General features: G+C 38.8%; 1 protein-coding gene across 2 annotated transcripts; it reads right to left on the minus strand.

The window, feature by feature from the left end:
• Nucleotides 1-264: 264 nt before the first annotated feature.
• Nucleotides 265-18,674, minus strand: TFRC (transferrin receptor). 2 transcript variants are annotated; one of them, XR_012474114.1, is made up of 20 exons: nt 18,598-18,674; nt 13,105-13,171; nt 11,714-11,924; nt 11,180-11,393; nt 9,522-9,668; nt 9,330-9,432; nt 8,792-8,914; nt 7,772-7,870; nt 7,541-7,680; nt 7,014-7,168; nt 6,219-6,338; nt 5,947-6,032; nt 5,745-5,808; nt 5,300-5,367; nt 5,037-5,095; nt 4,853-4,934; nt 3,272-3,490; nt 2,970-3,110; nt 980-2,803; nt 265-949 (listed from the first exon to the last, which is right to left on the minus strand). XR_012474114.1 is itself a non-coding variant. In XM_074214760.1 (19 exons), the coding sequence occupies exons 2-19, from the start codon at nt 13,138-13,140 to the stop codon at nt 2,561-2,563; spliced, it is 2,310 nt and encodes a 769-aa protein (XP_074070861.1). In that variant the 5' UTR covers nt 13,141-13,171; nt 18,598-18,674; the 3' UTR covers nt 265-2,560. The 2 variants fall into 2 exon arrangements, 1 of the variants encoding a protein (XP_074070861.1); XM_074214760.1 differs by having other exon boundaries at nt 265-2,803.
• Nucleotides 18,675-19,624: the final 950 nt, after the last annotated feature.

The raw sequence follows: 19,624 nt of genomic DNA on the forward strand, positions 1-19,624 counted from the left end.
ATCCTGGGCCTATAATTGAACTCTTGACAAGTCATTCTGAAAGGACTTTCCTTTGGCCCAGTGGTGCAATTCTCCTGTGTGCGTGGTGTGCCCCTACTTGTTCTGCTTACTCAGGTGTCAGCCTGCCCCCTTTTTCCTTCAGGACTACGCTTCTCCAAGAGAGTAGGGATTATTCAATTGTTTCCAATGCCAATGCTGGCAATTTGGCAGACATAGGATTACAGCTGAGAGTGTTAGCTCTCTTAAACAGAAGAGTCATAAAAGTTAATGTCTTTGGGCATTTTATTTAGTCAAGTAACAAGAAGCCTCTACAATATTTCATTGACTACCAAGAGCAATAATCTATGCACCAAAAACATTGTACAATCACAACTAATACATTTTTAACCTGCTGAAAGTTTTAGCGGATAAACATTGTAAGCACACAGTGAGATGCATGCAAGTACCAGGAGAACTGTCACCCAAACAAGGAATTATTAACACAAGATGTCTTAAGCCTCAATTGATGAGTTGTTTTTTAGCATAGGAAAATACTTATCAGGAAAACTATTCTGAATATTACGGGATGTTCTGTGCTAATCAAGAATGATTTGAACCAAAGAAAAAGAATTATCTTCTAAAACCTGCAGGATATGCATGCTCATGGTTCCTAAAGAGGCCAGGAGCTTAGTTATGGTTATTCAGAAGAATTACAGAGTTACCATCCCTAGATCACATAAGTTTAAGATTGTACAAGAATTCAGAAGTTCCTGATCTACAATTTCGCTTAAGACATTTTAAATGGATCTGCCTTTGTCTGAATGTGATTTGATAACCTATGAAGACCCAAAGGTTAGAATATTTTCTTAAGAAAAAAAATCACCACATACGCATGCCTCCAGATTTATTTGCATCTACAATGACTATTCTATGAAGCAAATAAACATGTTCAGAGACCTCTCCCACTCTCCTACTCCACCTCCTTTTCCAACCCCAAAACCTAACCCAAGTCTTCTCTGAATCCTAAATTTCATTAGGACCAGTTCAGTGGAAAGTAAACACATTCATTGTTAAAAAGTAGTCCCTGACATTCTAGTCTAACAAATTTTGGAGAAACCAAGGAAACACATTGAGGCAGAGGGGTAACCCCACAAAAACCTGAACAGTTTTGATTTACAAGGGCTGAATATTTACTAGACAATGTTGACTACAAGGTATGCTTCTGCAACTAAAAGAATAAAAAGATGCTGAAAATACATGTTAGATACTAACGATCTTCAAGCTTTGAAGATGTCATTGCATGAAGAAAATTATGGGAAACACTGTCCCCGATAATTACGTACACCCTTAGTGTAACATATGGAGAACACTGTCTCCGATATAAACACCGTGGTAGGCAAAAACTACCTTGTTCTTTACTCATTATGGAAGACACTGCTTCCGATAATGTAAGCTAGATTTGTAAAAGAGGTACTGGAAGTTTTGCACTGAAATTCTGGAGCAATGCTGGCATACTGCTGCAACATTTTACAAAGATGACCACCACTACACTACTACAATCTTTAAATAGTAATTAAGTTTTACTTTTATCAACTTGTGCCAACTTTGCTTAATGTTTAACTTCTAATCTTAGTATCTTCTGCTCAATAACAGGGATGTTTTAATTTCAGAGTCTAGACCTGTTTCAGTGGCAGTAAACAGGTCAAATGCAAAACTTCTAGTATCTGTTCAGTTTTAATAGCAGATGCTGCTTTTTAATTCAAAAACGACAGTATAACTGTCATAATTATGGAAGGCACTGCTTCCGATAATTATCTTCTATAAAAAAATTAAACACCATTTATAGTGAACTCTGTCACTGATAAATAAAGACAAATAAATATCTCAGTGCCAAATAATAGAAAGCTTTCCCATGAGGTTAACTTTTTGGCCAAAATTTGGCAAATATATAGTTTAGATTTGACAAACTGAGCAAGTGATATCTTTTCAATAGTCCCTATCAATCTAACATAGTTCAGAGGACTGCATGGAAAAGTCACTAAGTCAATTTTCTTCTTGGGGAGGGGGATAGAGGTAGGGGAGACAGCAGGAAAAGGTTGTATCAAAAAGTTCTTTGGCTTCTAGTCTCTTTTCATGAATTCTAGGATATACACCAGGGTTGGTACTCTATAATAATCACCAAATTTAGTCAGGTGATTCGCCTCTATTTTAGAAACTTCTGGCAATGAAGTCTTCTCCCTGGTTATCCCATCTCATAACCTCGCTTGGTCACCAGCAAGAGAAATTACGTGGACACTTAAAAGTTCTCAGTAGGCATCTTTTAGTGTCATTATTGGTTCCTCTAACTGCTTTTGGTTCTGTGTGAAGGGAAATAACCTTAGGTATCTAGAGAAACTTAGAGGGAATTAAGAGACTCGAGTCAGGGCAGGGGATATAAAATATTCACCTGACATAAAGTACAAGTACCTACCTTTGGCAGGATTTAACTCTAAACAAAGTTTAACTTTTAGTTTAATAATTAAGACCAGTGATGATTTGAGGACTACACTTACTGTTCTCAGATGAGTTGTGGGAATTTCATCTAAAATTCATTGTCTATGTCCCAAATATTACCAGCCAGTGCATTTGCAGCCCCCTGAATTGTCCAGGTAGCAAGGGCTAACTGGTTTCTGAACAGTGTTTCATTGAAGTTACTACTGTCTTTCTTCAAAAGTTCCAAATGATCTAACAAAGTGGAAAGAGTATGAGAACCGGATCCCCAGAAGATATGACGAAAGGGACTTTCCTTTGGAGAGACATAGGGAGAAAGGAGGCTGTATTCCACCTAAAAGTTAAACAAACCAATTACAATTCTTCAATATCTTCATCTCTATACCTCTATTTCCCACCACCAATTTCTCCAAGTTCAATGCCTTAGCTCCCAGGTCTAGCTTAACATTATAGTCATTAATCGTTCTGTAAGATGCAATCATTAAGAGTAAATTACTTACTTTCATAATACGATCATTGATTTCTCTGTTAATAAGCCTATTGGTAGTGTCTGCCCGATAGAGGTCATTTGTGAGGTCATGGGTAGCCCTGCTAAAGTCACCCCGAGCAGAGAAGAGCCACTGAAAACTCAGGTTCAGTTTCTGAAAAAAAAAAAGTTTAATCAAAGTGGGAAAGTTTGTTCACAGTCAAATTGCCAAGGACTGAGTTATTTTCTCACTCCTAGACAAGGTTAAATTTCTACAGATGACCCAGCAAACCTAATAGGCAGGAGAAGTAGACCAAGCTTTTAAATAATACAAACCTTTATATCTGACATGTATGGCAAAAGTTTCCTGACAAATCCGAATAATTCTTCATTGTACCTTTCATAGTCTAGGTACAACTCATGATCCCGGGTAAGTCTAATCACCATTTGGACTGCCACTTCTGCAGCTGCGTACATAAGCTCACTTAGATGAGGAATCTCCATCAGTTTATTGTAAGTGTCCAGTTTAGTGCCCAAATATTGATAAGGTCCTTTCTAGAAAACAAAGAAAATCTGATTAGCATTTGGAGTTTCAGGAATCTTGAATCCAAGTCTTATTTCTATTTCTAAGGAAAACAAATAGAGGGGAGGGAAGGGTGTCAGATTAGTCAATTCAATAAGTATTAAGTATTTTCCTTGTGCCAAAAACTAGAGATGTGAACAAGTATTAAGATGCCAGGTGATGTGTCATTATGCCCAGGAAACTAAGTCTGGCATGAAAATTACCAAAGGATTTCAACTATTCTAGTATGTATTTTGGAATTATGTCCAAAAGTTACTAAATAACCTAAATAACTTTATATCTAATATTGCTATTAAGTCTATATACCAGCAATAAAGAGGCAAAGGGACCCATATACAAAAAATTCATAGCAGCGCTATTTATAGTGGCAAAGAATTGGAAATGTCTATCAATTGGGGAATGGCTGAACAAATCATGGTACATGATGGGCTGAACCAAAAAATTTGTATTTGGAACAAAGAAATAGCATGGTCTGGGGCAGCTAGGTGGCGCAGCGGATAGAACACTTGTCCTGGAGTCAGAAGGATCTGAGTTTACTTGCTGTATGACCTTGACCAAGACACTTATCCCCATTGCCTTGCAAAAACCAAAAAGAAATGATTAACTGTGCTTTAGTAACATTAAACTAGCATTGACCCCTTCCCATACCTATTACTCCAAGTTTTCTTCTCTAAGTGCTCAAGTGTAGACCTCCCTACTTCCTGAATCACCTACTCAGCAGCTTTTTAATACTTCTGTGTCAGGGACCCCTGAGAAACCTATCTACCTCTTCTCAGAGTATTCTTTGAAAATCAATGCCTCAACCTTAATGGAGTCATTAATGGACTCATTTAATTAATGGACTCATTCTATCAGTACAACAAATTAGGCACAATTTTAGGATATCTGCAATGGAGAATATGATCTGTATCCTGACAAAGAATTGTGGAGCTGGAACAAAGATCAAAGACTATTACCTTTAGAAAAGTACATGTACAAGGGATAGCAAAATTACTTAAGATAATGGTTTTTTCATCTCTTGTACTTTTTAAAAACTTTTCCCTTAAGGATATGATTTCTCTCTCAATCAACTTAGATCATTCAACTTAGATCAATGTACCATGGAAACAATATAAAGACTAGCAGACTGCCTTCTGGGGGGGGGGGGGGGGTTGGGGGCAGGGAAGCAAAATTAGGGAAAAAGAAAATTATAAAACTTAATAAAATACAAATAATATAAATTTCTAAGTTTATCCATCTTCCAAGGAAGATGGTTCATATCTTTGCCCTATTTACATCTGACCTCTCTCATTCTCAGTCTCATGTGACTCTAGGAACAGTCTCTTCAAACCTACCTCACAAAACTGGAATGAAACTGAGGGGATTCCAGAATAGGTAAGGAAAGGGTAAGCAGCATTATCCAGTGAAAAGGGTTCCCTGCAAGGAAAATTATTCATTAGCCATTATGACTACAGCAAACATTGCCTTCTAAATGATCCAATGAGCAACAGGCCAGTTTCAAGTACTACCCAAACTTACACCTCACTGATCCAGTTTGTGTCTCTGAAGAGAGGCTTTTCTGTAATTGGATTCTTCACCTGCATGCAAGAAGAAATTGATAAATTTCTAATAGAAAGCTCAGGTTCAGGCATTAAAGTTACTTCCAACCTAACTTGTCCAACTTGTTCAGCACAGAATCCTATTTACTGATTAGCAGACAGAATGAAGTTTACTCAGCAATTTGGACCAAATGCTGCACTGGCAGAGAATTACCAAGAAACTATTCAAATCTGGTGACTCACCTCTTTCATGATTCTCTCGATAAGTGTATACAACAATGGACTAGCAGAGACTTTGAAGTTATTTGAACCTGTAGCAAAAGTAAACATTTTCCACAATAACTTCACTATAAATTTTATGGTGGTTTAGACTAATTTTAAGGTGATTTTAAAAAAATCTTCATAAACTCAAGCCTGATATTAAGTCATTTAATTTCTAGAAGCTAAAACATCTTTACCATAGCAAGAATATGACATGGCCAAATGGAACATAAATTAGAAAGCCAAGATTATCATTGATTTACATATTTATAGTGATCACATGTAATTGTCAGTAATAGCACTATAGATGATCTACTATGAAATTTTGTAATACCTATTCAAAATGTGGTTAAGATAAACTCAAGATACGCTTCTTACTTTCATCTTATACTGCTACCCCCTAGAAACCTGTAGAATATAAACTTACCAACAACAGCAGTGTCCAGATTGATGTAAGTGACAGCTTTTAAATGCAATGTGGAAAGGTAACCCTAAACAAGGAGAGAATTCAAGCAAGAATATTAATAGCATGTTGTGGCAATTGGGAATGATTGAACAAGTAATAGAATGTAATGCAATATTATATGAACTTATGTTGAACAGAACCAGGAGAACACATTAAAAGATACCTCTAGCCATTCAGTGGCACCCACAGCTCCAAATTCTCCACCACTCCAACTGGCAAAGACAACACTTCTTCTGGGTTTATATCCACCTTAAGAAAAAATTAATCACTTAAGCTTTGTTGACCCTTTGTATTTGGCCTTAATTGTTCCAAAATACTATCCTTCCTCCATTAAACTAGTTTTATACTATATATGTCACAGTTTATATATAATCAAAATGACAAACATAATTCAAGATTGCACTTTAATATTTGTTATTTCTGAAGTAGCTCTACCTTTAAACACCAAATCAGAATAAGCACGAGCGATCCCCAATAGAAGAGATGTCCCTACAAGAGACTTGGCAGCTCCAGGTCCCCAAGCATCTCTCTGAGCTCCTACCACAACGTAACGATCTGAAAATAGAAAGATCATATGGAATTTAAATAATTCACTAAAATTGTTATAATGTTTGGATGAATTGGACAGTTTAGATCTATGACTGAAGTTAAAGAGGCTTTTGGGAGGAGATCTATGTCATTATGCTGTCCTTCATTACATTCTTTGGGAGAAAAGATAGCAAATTGAGCCTGGATAGATCAATACTCCCTTGATTCAAGAGTAGGTTCCTCCCTAACCCAGTCCCGTTGTATTCCACTGCTATTATCCCTTGCCATTTTTCTATTTAGCTCTTTCAGTTAAGAGATTTGTGAAAATGGCCTCAAAATTCAAAAAGGTGTTTCTTGAAAAATAATGACTATTTTAACAAAAACTAAGTTCAGGAGATTTGACAAGGAGTTTAAGACAATAGGGTTAAAAGTGACTTGCCCAGCTAGGTCCTCCTGACTGTATATACTTATGCCACCTAGCTGGCCCTGAGTCTACTTATGTAATGTGTGCTCTCTGTATAGCAGGAGGAGATAACAGTATGTTCTTTTTCAACCATTTCTTTTCACTTTCTAATTTACTAAGTGATACACAGCTATTTCTCTAATTCCCATATACTGGAAATCATGATGTCAAAATGTATTTGAATTAAATATTTAGGTGGCCTTTTCTAGTAAATTAAGTAAACCAGAAGAAAGCCTTACCTGGTTCATCAATGCCTTTGACAACTCCAAAGATGTTGAGAAGTTTTCTTTCTTCCAATACATTATTGACAGTAAGTCTCACATTCAGGTTAGAGTTTATCTTACAAACATTATCTCCAGTCCAGGGCTGGGAACAGTCTTCTCCATCCATTTTTCTGAAAGATAAGGAGAAAAAACTACCAACCCCTCCTTTCTGCAAAACAACCCAATCAGATCTTAGGTCTTATTCTGATAGAAGCAGAGGGGCAGCTGGGTAGCACAGTGGATTGAGCACTGGACCTGGAGTCAGTTCAAATCTGACCTCAGACACTTAATTGACTAGCTCTGTGTGACCTGGGGCAAGTCAAAGAAAAAAAATGAACCAAAAGGTCCAACAAAAGGTTAAGTAGAACTTCAAACTCCAAAAACCCTTTCCACTTACCACAAAGACTAAATATTTAGATAAACCAATCTATAGACCAATTCTCTCCAAATTTACAAATATTTACATTGACTCATTCCCAAAATATACCTTACAAAGAATTTACCTGAAGAGTTTCATTGCATCCGTTCTGGATATTGTTTGGACTGGAATTTTAGGTAATCCTGATGACTGTGATGGTGGAAATTGAGTGTGATTGAAGGAAGGGAATCCAGGTGTAAAGGGGTCACCTGTTCCTAGATGAGCCTGTTAAAACAAGAAATCATTTCAAGAAAGTGGTCCTAGACCACATTTACCAGTCCTAGATGATTAGCTAGGGAGAAAACAAAAAACTTACATGTCCAAAAGGTACAATATCTGCCTCGACAATATTAAAGTCAGCACGGGAAAGGTATATCAAGACGCCAACTGCATTACAGGCTTCAGCATTTTTAACCTGGAGAAAAATTTTAATGTTTAGACATACTAGTCCTAAATAAGACTGAATTTTTCAGGGATAATTTAATTGGTGTTGCTAAAAAATAACATGGCTTTAGGCAGACACTCAGGCCGTATACGGGGCAGTAGGTGGTTGTAAGTGAACCAAGAACCAGCCTTGGAGTCAAATATGGCCTCAAGACCCTTGATGCTTACAGCTAATATTAGCTCTTAAGTGTCACAATTGCCTTGCCCCCCCCCAACACCCAAAGAGGGAGGCAGTATGACCAAGTCAACATTAAGAGCTAGGGATACAAAGAGGAAAGACAATCTAACTGGAAGACAAGCTCTCTTATAAAGAGGCAGATCCACTAAAGCAGGCTACTGAGAATCAAGGCATGAAATACTAAGGGCCTGCATCAGAGTGGTGTGGGGATGGGGGGAGGAAAGGAAAGTACCCCCAAGATCTATCTAGGGTTGTGAGATTCAGGAACTGAGATGTCTGTGTTGCCTGGGTTCAAGATGACAAAAATTCATCATACTGCTTGCCTAGGGCGGGGGAGGGGCAGGACAATGAGAAACCACAATGGTCAGGTGTAGACTGGAGTAATCTTTTTTTAGGATTTTGCAAGGCAAATGGGGTTAAATGGCTTGCCTAAGGCCATACAACTAGGTAATTACTAAATGTCTGAGCCCAGATTTGAACCCAGGTAACTCCTGACTCCAGGGCCCATGCTTTATCCACTGCGCCACCTAGCCACCCCACACTGCACCACCTAGCCGCCCCTCAGGTCCAGAGGCAGCCAGGGAAGAGCTGGAAGTGCCAAGAAGCAAGCAGCAGCAAGCTTCTTCTAGTACGAAAAATTAGTTCTAGAAATCAAACTTGACTCAGCTAACAGCCCCTCCCCCTCCCTAGTATTATCCTAGCTAATTTATTTACCTTCTCCGCAAAAGAAAGTTTCCCAGCTCTAAGTAAAACCACAGATCCATTTATGGGAATATTTTTCAACATTAGTTGCTTGAAGTCATCTTTGGAGCCATAATTAGCATAAACTAGTGAACCCTAGAAGAAAATTGCTTGAAGTCACTGTTCCAGTAGGATAACTCTTACAAGCTAAATAATTCTCCCCTCTATTCATTTGGCTTTTAAAGTCTTTCAATACTGTCCTTACCCTTTCCAAGATCACTTGTAGTAAATATCCCAAAAGTTATTAGTGCAGTTTTTAGGCAGTTTTAAGTGCAGTCAAAGGCCTATAAAATTTAGAGTATTCTAGAATTGTCATTATTTCATATACATTAAATTTTAAGAAGCTAGTTCAAAGTATTGTTTTCTGTCAAAATTTGTTATTGTAAAGTGTTCATATTTTAGGTTTTATGTTTTTCATATTGAATTACAAGGAAGCTAAGATTGCTTGCCAGAATCTCCAGTAGTATCTCAAACTAAAAAACCCCAAAATAAAACCCTATTTGTTACTTACATTTACAGTCGAATTGTCACTGTATGCCACATAACCATCTATAGGTAGACTCTCTCTGTCAGTGTCACTCCCAGATATTATAGTTACCGAGTTCTGAGGACCACTAAAAAAATTGTGCCAAACATTAAATGAATGCTTTAAAATGGTTAGTATTTTGATCACTTTATAAAATCCTTACTGTTCTCAACATACCTTCCTTTGACTTGTAATTTAACATAGTGTTTATCTTTCCAGACTTTGTCCATTTTTAGATACTTCCATTGTTGAAAAATAAAATATCCAAACATCTCATCCTCTTTTGTGCCAGCTTCATGAGAAACATACTTCTGACTGAAGAACCTAAAAAGAAAGGGCATTCCACCAGTTCAATGTTGTTGCTTTTCCTCAACAAGTATTAGAGTATCTGTCAAGATATACAGATTCCTAATTCCAGATACCTACCTAAAAATCTTGAAAACTAAATATGACTTTTGGGCTTCAAATCTGGCAGTTCAAATGCTGTTCTAAAGGGAATTGCAAAGAAGCCAACAACCCAATTTTGTTTCCTTGACAAAGATACTGGAAGTGATTCGCTATTTTCTTCAAGTATGTTCTCATTTTACAGAAGAGGAACTGAGGCAAATAGGCCAATTCATCCCCTCTCACCCAATTACCTACCCCACAGGACTAGAGGTTTTAAAGCTTTTCAATACTATATCTTACCCTTTCCAAGTTCACTTGTACCAAATATCCCAAGTTATTAGCGTAGTTTTTAGCTACTAAACTAAGTCACCCAGTATATTCCACCAACTTGCCTTCTCTGTTCTCACAGAGGACTCTCCATAACCTATTTTTGTACTGACAGTCTCAAAACTTGAAACAGCTAGGCAGAGCAGTGATTAGAACACTGGGCTTGGAATCAGGAAAACCTGAATCCAAATCCTATCTACACTATCTAAAAAGATATCATTTGTGTAAAATGCTTTGGGTTCTACATACAAGGCTCTTAAAGCTATTAATAATACTTCACAACCTGGATTTCTACCCACATTCTAATTATTTTTATCCTAGATTTTAAGATGCTACCTCCATGAAAGTCTGTCCTTGGCATTGTTTCTAAGTGTCCATCAATCTGGGATCTTTCCAGTCTGAAGCATAGGCATTCTAAGATGAGCCTTTGGTTTCTCTGGCCTAAACTTTTCTTCCATTCTATAAAAAGCCTACATTGTGAAGCTATTTCTTTTTTGATAAGTAACCACCCTCTCAGAGTTCTCTTTTCTGCCTCTAAATTATCTGACATCAGTAGATAACCTAACTACTCCTATCCTCTCTTTTCCTTTTAAGTCATTTCATGATACTATCTATATCATTATATCATATATATCATTAGCTCTATTTTCATTAAAAAAAGTCAAATGCTAGATTTCTGATTGTCACTCACCTTTAAGTCTTTTAGGGTTCCTTTGTATATACCAATAAAACCTAAACTTTTAACCTGGTATCGAAGGTTATTTTTTAAAATAAGGCAATGGAGTTTAAGTGACTTGGCCACTGGATTTGAACTCAGGTCCTCAACTCCAGGGCCAGTGCTAAGATATGCCCTAAATTATGCCTTGTATTTTTCTATCCCCCCGCCTTGTTCATCATTTTCATTTCTCCCTGGGGAAATCCCTATTCAGAGTCGTTTCACAAAAGTATTCCCCCCCCCCATACTTTCACAATCATAGCCAGGTGTGCCAGATCTCCAGAGTAAAAACTTATAAAATGTAAATACGTACTTTCATACCTGAAAATGACCCAATCCATTTATTTTAATGGGTCTCTAAGATAAGCAGACCAACTTAAACCAGACCTTAAAAACCAGTTCTTACTTGATTGTTTCAGAAAAATTTTTAGCATCCAGTCTCTCTGACAACATTTTTTTGAGATCATTCCAAGATAATACAGGTTGAGGCTCCAGGAAAGGAAGTTCTTCTGGTGAATCATCTTTTTCAACTGTTTGCTCTGTATCTCCATTGGAATTACTAGAACATTTTCCATTAGTTTCTACCTGTTTACAATAGCCCAAGTATCCGACCATAAATCCTAAAGATGAAAAAGAGTTTATAAGGCACAGTTCTAAAACTATAATTCAAAAGTATTCCCATAATCATGCAACTTCACAAAATGTTAATGAATTAACAGGAAACATGTGTAATTGATTGTTTTAAAAACTGAAGGCCTAGATGTTGATTTTAATTAAAACCAAACCAAAAAAATAAAAATCAAAAGTAGATTTATGATTTACATACTATTGACCTTTTTTCAATTTTAGGTATCTAGATTGACCTACCAAGTTCATAATAGGTAAAACCAGGACTGACTGTAAGAACCTACTCAGGATTAGAAACAGCATCTTTTCTTACCAATCAAGAAAAAGATTGTAATAGCAACAATCCCAAAGCAGATGTTCCCGCTGATGATTTTTCTTTTTGCAAGACGGGGATGATTATTCTCTGCAATGCTTTCACTACCATCTTCATCATCGGCAGCCAGTTTCATCTCCACGTGACTGCTATCACCATCCATTTGCCTGGCCAAACTAAAACGTGTGTATGAAAGTGGCTCTCCACTAAACTAAAGATTTAAAAAGAAAGACAAAAAAGAATGAAAATGATGAAAAGGAATTAAAAATCATGTTAAAAATGGGAAAGTACACAAATTTAAGAATACTTACTTTGGCTCTGTTTCCCTCCATGTAGATCTCTACAAGAACCTAAAACCTATAAAACCTAAAAATCAACTGGCCCCTCTCATTATTCTTTAGCTCTCTAAGTCCCTTACTTTAAAGATGATCAATCATCTGTGTATCTCCTACCTTTAAGGGGGAATTCCTTTCCTGAGCTAGAGGTGTTTAATGCTAAGATTATGCATTTAAGACTTAATAGTACTCATATCCTAAAGGAGTTTGGGTCATTAAAACTCAAATTTAATCACAACTTAAAAAAGCAGATCTGGTAGCATTTGATATTCCTCCTAGTTTTATCACTACAGCCATGGCCATGCTTATCAGGAAGCATTTACTGATGGGCCAGGCACTTGTACTCTACTGCCACTCGGAAAAATGAGAAAAATGAGTCTCTACTCAAGAAGCAAGCACTCTATCAAGGGAGTTAACATGTAAATACTAGTATAAAGAATAATAAAGACCAGCTGGTAAGCTCACTTGCTATAGAAGTGCCTGAGCTGTCTTGAAGGAAGTGACTGAGTTTTAGGTGGAACTAAGGGACAGTATTAGAGGCATGAAAAGCCAATTCAAAGGCATCAAATCAAAAGCTAAATTCTTTAGCAAGGATCAGAGAAGACTGACTGGAATTCAGATTCCTGTCCTGTACTGGACAATGTTAAAAATGAAGCCATAGGTTTAGGATGGCCCCAGCTCCTCTCAGCAGTTCAGTGATCAAGGACAATCCTGAGAGACTTGCTATATGGACCATGCCATCCACATCCAGAGGGAAAAAACTGGGCCCTGGGTACAGAGACAATAAATCTTCCTTTCTCATGTTTTCTTTCCTTTTAATTCTCTTTACTCTTTTATAACTTTTGAAGGTTGCCATGGGAAGGGAGGATGATAGAAAAATGTGGAACTCAAATTTGCAAATGGATGAATGTTGAAAAACAAAATTAAAAATTTCATTTGAAATCTGACAAAAAAGAAAACAAAAACAAAAAACAAAAAACAAAAAACAAAAAAAACAAAAAAAAAAACAAAAGAAAAACAAAAAAACTCACAAAAAACATGTAACATAAATCTTACCAAGTTAGAGACTGCTGATCTGGCACGGTCCATCATACTGGACTTCTATACCAATAGCTTCAATAATCTAATAAGGTACAATAGGGGGTGGTTATTAAATCAGATTTAAGGTGATGACTGCTAATAGTCTATGGCTTAATACCTTAGTTCCTGTGCCAGATCTTAAAATAATGAATATGAATAAGGATGTTTTTACTTGCTTTTTCTACCCAAGTCATGCAGGCAAGCACCATTGCACCACTCAAAAAGCAGGAATGAATACTGAAGATTATGTGCAACTGTTTCAATTGAAAAGATTAAAATATTTCTTTTAACATGCAAAATAAGGAACAAGAACAGCCAGTAAACAATGTTTAAGGAGGGAGCATAATCATGAATGGTTAGTATCCCCTCATTTTACCCCATCAGATCTTCTAAAATGCTCCAAAGACATTCAATAAGGATGATTGTATATTCAATAAGGATGACCTCTGGTCACTCTACTTCTCAAAAAAAAAAAAAATCAACTGTTCCCTACTGCCTGCCTACCAAATTCTAACTATCAAGCACAAGCAACCTGTTACAGTCTAACTGCAACCTTTCTTCTTCTGTAACCTCTTATAGAGGAATCTCTTTCATGTCATAGGGGTTAGGAGGCACAGTATACTCAAAATCTGGAAAAATCCATATCAAATTAATCGGTATTTATTGAGCATCCTACTCTATGCTGGAGATACAAGAATAAGTGAGATAAGTCTGTCCTCAAGGTAATTATAGAGATTATAGAGAATACATGTTCACAGGTAAGCAAATATATGACAAAACAAAGATGAAGCTGGAATATACTGCCTTTAGAGAGAATAGGTAAAGGCCTCAAGAAGATCATGAGCCTTGAAGGAAAGTGGGGATGGATTAAGATGCAGAGATGAGAAGGGAGGACAATGTCACATTTAGGTAACAGATGGGCTAACAGAGGGGTGGCTAGGTGGCGCAGTGGATAGAGCACCGGCCCTGGAGTCAGGAGTACCTGGGTTCAAATCCAGCCTCAGACACTTAATAATCACCTAGCTGTGCTGCCTTGAGCAAGCCACTTAACCCCATTTGCCTTGGAAAAAACTAAAAAAAAAATATATACTACAGATGGGCTAACAGAGCAAACAAGGAGAAATGTCATTTGTATCAAATGCCAAATTGTGAAGGATTTCAGAGTTTTATTTTGAGGGCACTAAATTTTGAGTATGGGAGGTCACTGACTGACCATACCCATGCTTTAGAAGCATCCCTTGGAAATACTGGGAGTAGATGCAGAAAGACCAATAAAGAGGCTATTAGGTTACAGTGATAGTCCCTTAAGGTGATAAGGATCTGAATTAAAGTTATTATGTTAATAAGGAGGGGTATTCTAGCCAAAAGGAATGCAAATTTTGATGGCTGAAAGTGTTTTAGCTAGAAACTAGAATAGACTGATTGTTTTTTGGACTGAAGAGGTCTTCTCTGCCTTAATTTCTTATCTAGCCCTAATCAGTCAAACTGAAACTTGTTAAAGACCTCTGCTAAAAAAGGCCAATGCCTCCCACTGCATCCAGGGCCATCTCTAGTCATTCTGATCCTTATCTGGACCCAGTTAACTGCTTCAGGGAGAGTCAAGACTTAGGACCTGAGGGGATTTGGATGTGCTCTTTGCTCATGGTTTTATGCTTATTTATCACTGAAATGACCAATGAATTCCCCCTAACATTAGAAGCCCTTTCCTCAAGAAGGCAATGTTACCTACTTTGATGGATATTTTAAGATACAAGTCCTAACATTTTTTTTTTTAGTTTTTGCAAGGCAAATGGGGTTAAGTGGCTTGCTCAAGGCAGCACAGCTAGGTGATTATTAAGTGTCTGAGGCCGGATTTGAACCCAGGTCCTCCTGACTCCAGGGCCGGTGCTCTATCCACTGTGCCACCTAGCCACCCCAAGTCCTAACATTTCAACAAGCATTTGGGTAAAGGCTTCAGAGCATAGTGGATAGAGACTCAACCAATCAGGGCTCAGACATTCACTAGTTGTCTGATCCTGAGCAAGTCACTTCACCTGATTTCCTCTAAAATAAGCTGGAGAAGGCAATGGCAAATAACTCCATATCTTCGTGAAGAAATCCCCAAATAGGATCAAAGACTGAACAAGGCCCTTTCCCCATAAGCACTTGAGGCAAGAACTCTATCCCACCTCCCCATCCTAAAAAGGTTCTATTTGAAGACTGATGGCTTGCATCTAATATGTAATAAGAATTCAGAATAAGTACTTTAATTTACTATGGATAAATATGGGTAAGCAATCATGTATTTTTATTATAGCTCTATGACATTAACAATTTAAAAAAAATTTTTTTTTAGGATTTGCAAGGCAAATGGGGTTAAGTGGCTTGCCCAAGGCCACACAGCTAGGTGATTATTAAGTGTCTGATCCCAGGATTTGAACCCAGGTAGTCCTGACTCCAGGGCCGGTGCTTTATCCACTGTGCCACCTAACCACCAACAATTCTAAACAGCTATTTTTGGTTAGGTCATGTCTAACAACATCTTAAACCTACACTTCTGAACACTTTTTAAATTATTCTACAATTCTACAACTTCTTAAGTTTAGTGGTTTGATAACATAGCTATCCCATTTCAGTTGGTTCTCAAAATACTAGCAAATACACAGCATGCATACACTATGAAAACTCTCACTTGGCCATAAATTATACAGTGTCCACAATCCTCAACGCCTAAAAGCTAAAAAGGGCATCAAGATCATTTTCCACAAGGGGGAAATGGGAAAACCAAAGTTTAAAAAAATGCAATTCCTTGAAGTATCTTCTCTTGCTATTCTGGGAAATCACTTATCACATACCCTAGACCAAATCTCCAGTGCCAGAACTATAAGAGTCACCACACCTTTAATTATGCAGTCATCTCCAGAGAAAGCTGTTTTTGCATCACAGAAGTTAACACTTAGTAGATAAAACTGGTCAAATGCTATAATAAAAAAAGAACCCTGAAAAAGAATCATGTGGTTTCTGTCACTATCATAGAAACTCAAGAATGGAAAGGTCCTTAGAAACCACCTAATTATACCACAGAAATCCAAAATATGTGATCATTCAGTCTTTGTGTGAACATCTTTGGTGTGAGAAGCCTATCTCCAAAGAAGGTCTATTCAGGTAGCTGTTAGGAGTAAACTAGGATAAACCTGACTCAATCAACGCTACTATTCCTAGACTGTTCTCTATATACACACACATCCCTAGTTTCTTCAACTTCAAGGTCTTTTCCACAACCTGGTCTTCAATCTTAGCATCTTCTAGAACCATTTCAGACTGTCCTAAACAAACATAATATTCCAGATTTGATCTGATCAGGGTAAAATCCAGGACTATCCAACTATTACTATATTTCTTACTGCAAAAAAGAATAATTTTGGCAATCAATGTATTATTCAATTTTCAATCCACTGAAGCCTGCAGATTTTTCCATGAAACAAGTCAACCAACATAATTTTAAAAAGCATGCCTTAAGATTATACCTCTATCCTAGTCATTCAACATTAGCCTTCCAAATTGTTTCAACCAAACCTTGTGTTCAGTCATTCAACTGACCTATATCCAAGTCCACTTATTTGCTCTCTAGCTCCCATCTTGTCCTCAAGGGCAATACATCAGATTGTCAAATGTTTTTATAAAAGGAAGATCAGACCAAGTCTACTACTTGTATTCTACTATTTGTATTGGAAGGTCACAACAACCTAGCAAACCTGACTTGAGAAACTAACTTTAGAAACATGTTGGAGATCTTGGGTGAGGGCTCCCAAATGTCTTCAAAAGTAAGCCACTATCTGAAATTCAAATTAGCAAAGAGATCAATGACTTCCCCAATCCTATAAACCAAGTTATTAGTAGACTTTACTAGTTCTTTTGCTAATAAGCTTTGTCATTAGTTACTATGTGACAAGTTGATGAATCCTTCGAAAATAAATTCCATTATGTTGTGTTCATCAATGAAGAATAGCTAAGCAAACCCCAGAGTTAAGAGAGCAAATCAGTGGCAAATAACAAACTAGTTTCTATTATAACATTCCATTAAGTCCCTGTACTGTGTTAGGCAATGTGCTAGATGCTGAACATATACTAATAAAAATGAAACAATCCCTGTTTTCAATATGTTAGTAGCAAATAACTCATCCTACTTGGGGGTGCAACAATTGATGCAGAAATGAGCTAGACTAAATATTTTGCTCCTATGGGGACAATCCTAGGGAGATCTGACCAGACTAGCTGTGCCACAGGAAAGCAATGCCTTAAGGTCATGTGCTCCATATTCCAGATAGGGTAAAATGATCCACTGTTTCTATCACACAGGTACATGGGGGAAAATCATTCTGTAGTAGACTCATACAGAAAGCCTGCTTCACAATTCAGAAGCAAGCAGTATGAAGTAAATGGATGCCTGCATTTGTTTCATGGTCAATGAGGTCAAAATTCTGAGCTTAAAGGAGATCACTGAATCAGCATCTTGAATTCCAAAACTATCTCTAAAGCCAGAATGAAAGGTATCAGGTGTCAAAGGACTCTTAGGACAGGACTGCTTCCTCTTTCAACTTTCCCTAAGGCCATATAGGTAGATAGCAGCTGCGCTCTATGTCAGAGCAGGGCTTTTCTCCAAGTTTTTCTCTTCACCTTCATAAAAAATTTTAAGAGGTACAAAGCACAAGTCATCGGTGTATGTTTTTCTTGCAGAATGAAATCGAAATCAAGATCTTAAGTCCTAATATAACATTTAAGGCCATTTTACAAGCGGGTAATAACAAGTTGAGGTGCAAAATATTAGAAATAAAAGTTGTGCCTGATAGTGGGAAAAGCACCAAACCCCCATAACCAGCTAGGATCTCCCACTTGAAACAATCTCCCAACCCCGAATGACCTTTACCAAGGCCACTACTCCCCTTATCATATTAACAAGATAACCCTTGAAATAATTTACATGTTATGTCACACATATAACACGTGTATTAGCGGCCGCCGCTCCAATTAGGCAAAAGAAATTTCCAAGCAAATGCAAAAGGAGAATTCACACCCCAACACCGCTCTCCCGTCTCACAAGCCGGAGCCCCGGAGGAATTACCAAGCTAAAATAGTTCAAGAGGCCAAGAAAGGCGCCCCCGGGGCTCCGCCGAGTGACAGCTCCCGCCCGGCCCCGGGAAGCTCAAGGTCACCGGCACCGGCTGGGGCGACTTCCTGGAGCGGAGGCCACGTGCTCCGGGACCAGCCGGTGGGGGGGCAGCGAGGTGCGCTCAGGGGCCCGGCCCGGGGGGCGGCGCGGCGGAGGGCCAGGGCCCTGCACCTGCAGCGCGCCGCGAGCAGGATGGGCAGGAGGCGAGGCCGGCCCGGCCCCCGGCGGCGGCCCGGTCCCCGGCGGCGCCCCTGCCCCGCGGCTGCGCCCCTCCGGCACCGGGGAAGCCCAGGGCGAGCCCGCCGCGCCGTGTCACTCACTTGGATCGCCGCCGCCGCTCCGCTCAGCCAATGAGGACGAGCTCCCGCCGCTGCGCCAGAGCCCTCTGCCGCTCCGCGCCGCGCGCCCCCGCCTTATAAGCGGCCGGCGACGTCACTTCCTCTCTCACGTACGCACCTCGCGCCCCCCCAGCCCGGGGAGCGAGCCCCCCCCAGAGGCGCAGCACCGGCGCCAAGCGGCCGGGCCGGCGCCGCTCTTCCTTCCGCCCCTGACCGCCTCCTCCCCCAGCGGCCGCGGCGCGTGCCCGGCCGGGGCCGCGGGGTCCTGCCCTAGCCACCACGTGGAGCCAGCCCCCGGCTCCGCGGCCCGGCGCGCAGTTCTTGGGAACCTAAAGAGTTCCAAGGCTTTTCCAAAAGTTCACTTGTGCATAAATACATACTTTTTACAAATTTTTATATTTTATCCAATATTTTATGTTTTATGAAATTAATCATGGCATATTTTCCAGGTGCATGTAAAACCATTGGAAGCAATTTTATTCTGAATTCAAAATTCTCTTCCCTGTTCCTAGAGAAGGCGTGATGACGCTAATTATCCATTACACAAAACATTTATTAATGCTTCTTCTTACAACCAAACTTTAAGAATCTCCAAGGTTGGAAAGGTTGTAGGAAATCTGGGACACTATTACATTGTTGGTGGAGTTGTGAACCTACCCAACCTTTCTGGAGAGAAATTTGGAACTATGCCCAAAGGGCAACAAAAATGTGCATACCCTTTGATCCAACAGTACCACCACTGGGTCTATACCCCGAAGAGATGATGAAAAAGGGTAAAAACATCACTTGTACAAAAATATTCATAGCAGCCTTGTTTGTGGTTGCAAAGAATTGCAAACTGAGGGAATGTCCATCAACTGGTGAATGGCTACACAAACTGTAGTACACTAATGTGATGGAACACTATTGTTCTATTAGAAACACAGAGGGACAGGAATTCAAGGAAGCCTGGAGGGATTTACACGATCTGATGCTGAGTGAGATGAGCAGAACCAGAAGAACACGCCCT

This window comes from Macrotis lagotis, chromosome 1 (genome assembly GCF_037893015.1).
Source record: "Macrotis lagotis isolate mMagLag1 chromosome 1, bilby.v1.9.chrom.fasta, whole genome shotgun sequence".
NCBI lineage: Eukaryota > Metazoa > Chordata > Mammalia > Peramelemorphia > Peramelidae > Macrotis > Macrotis lagotis.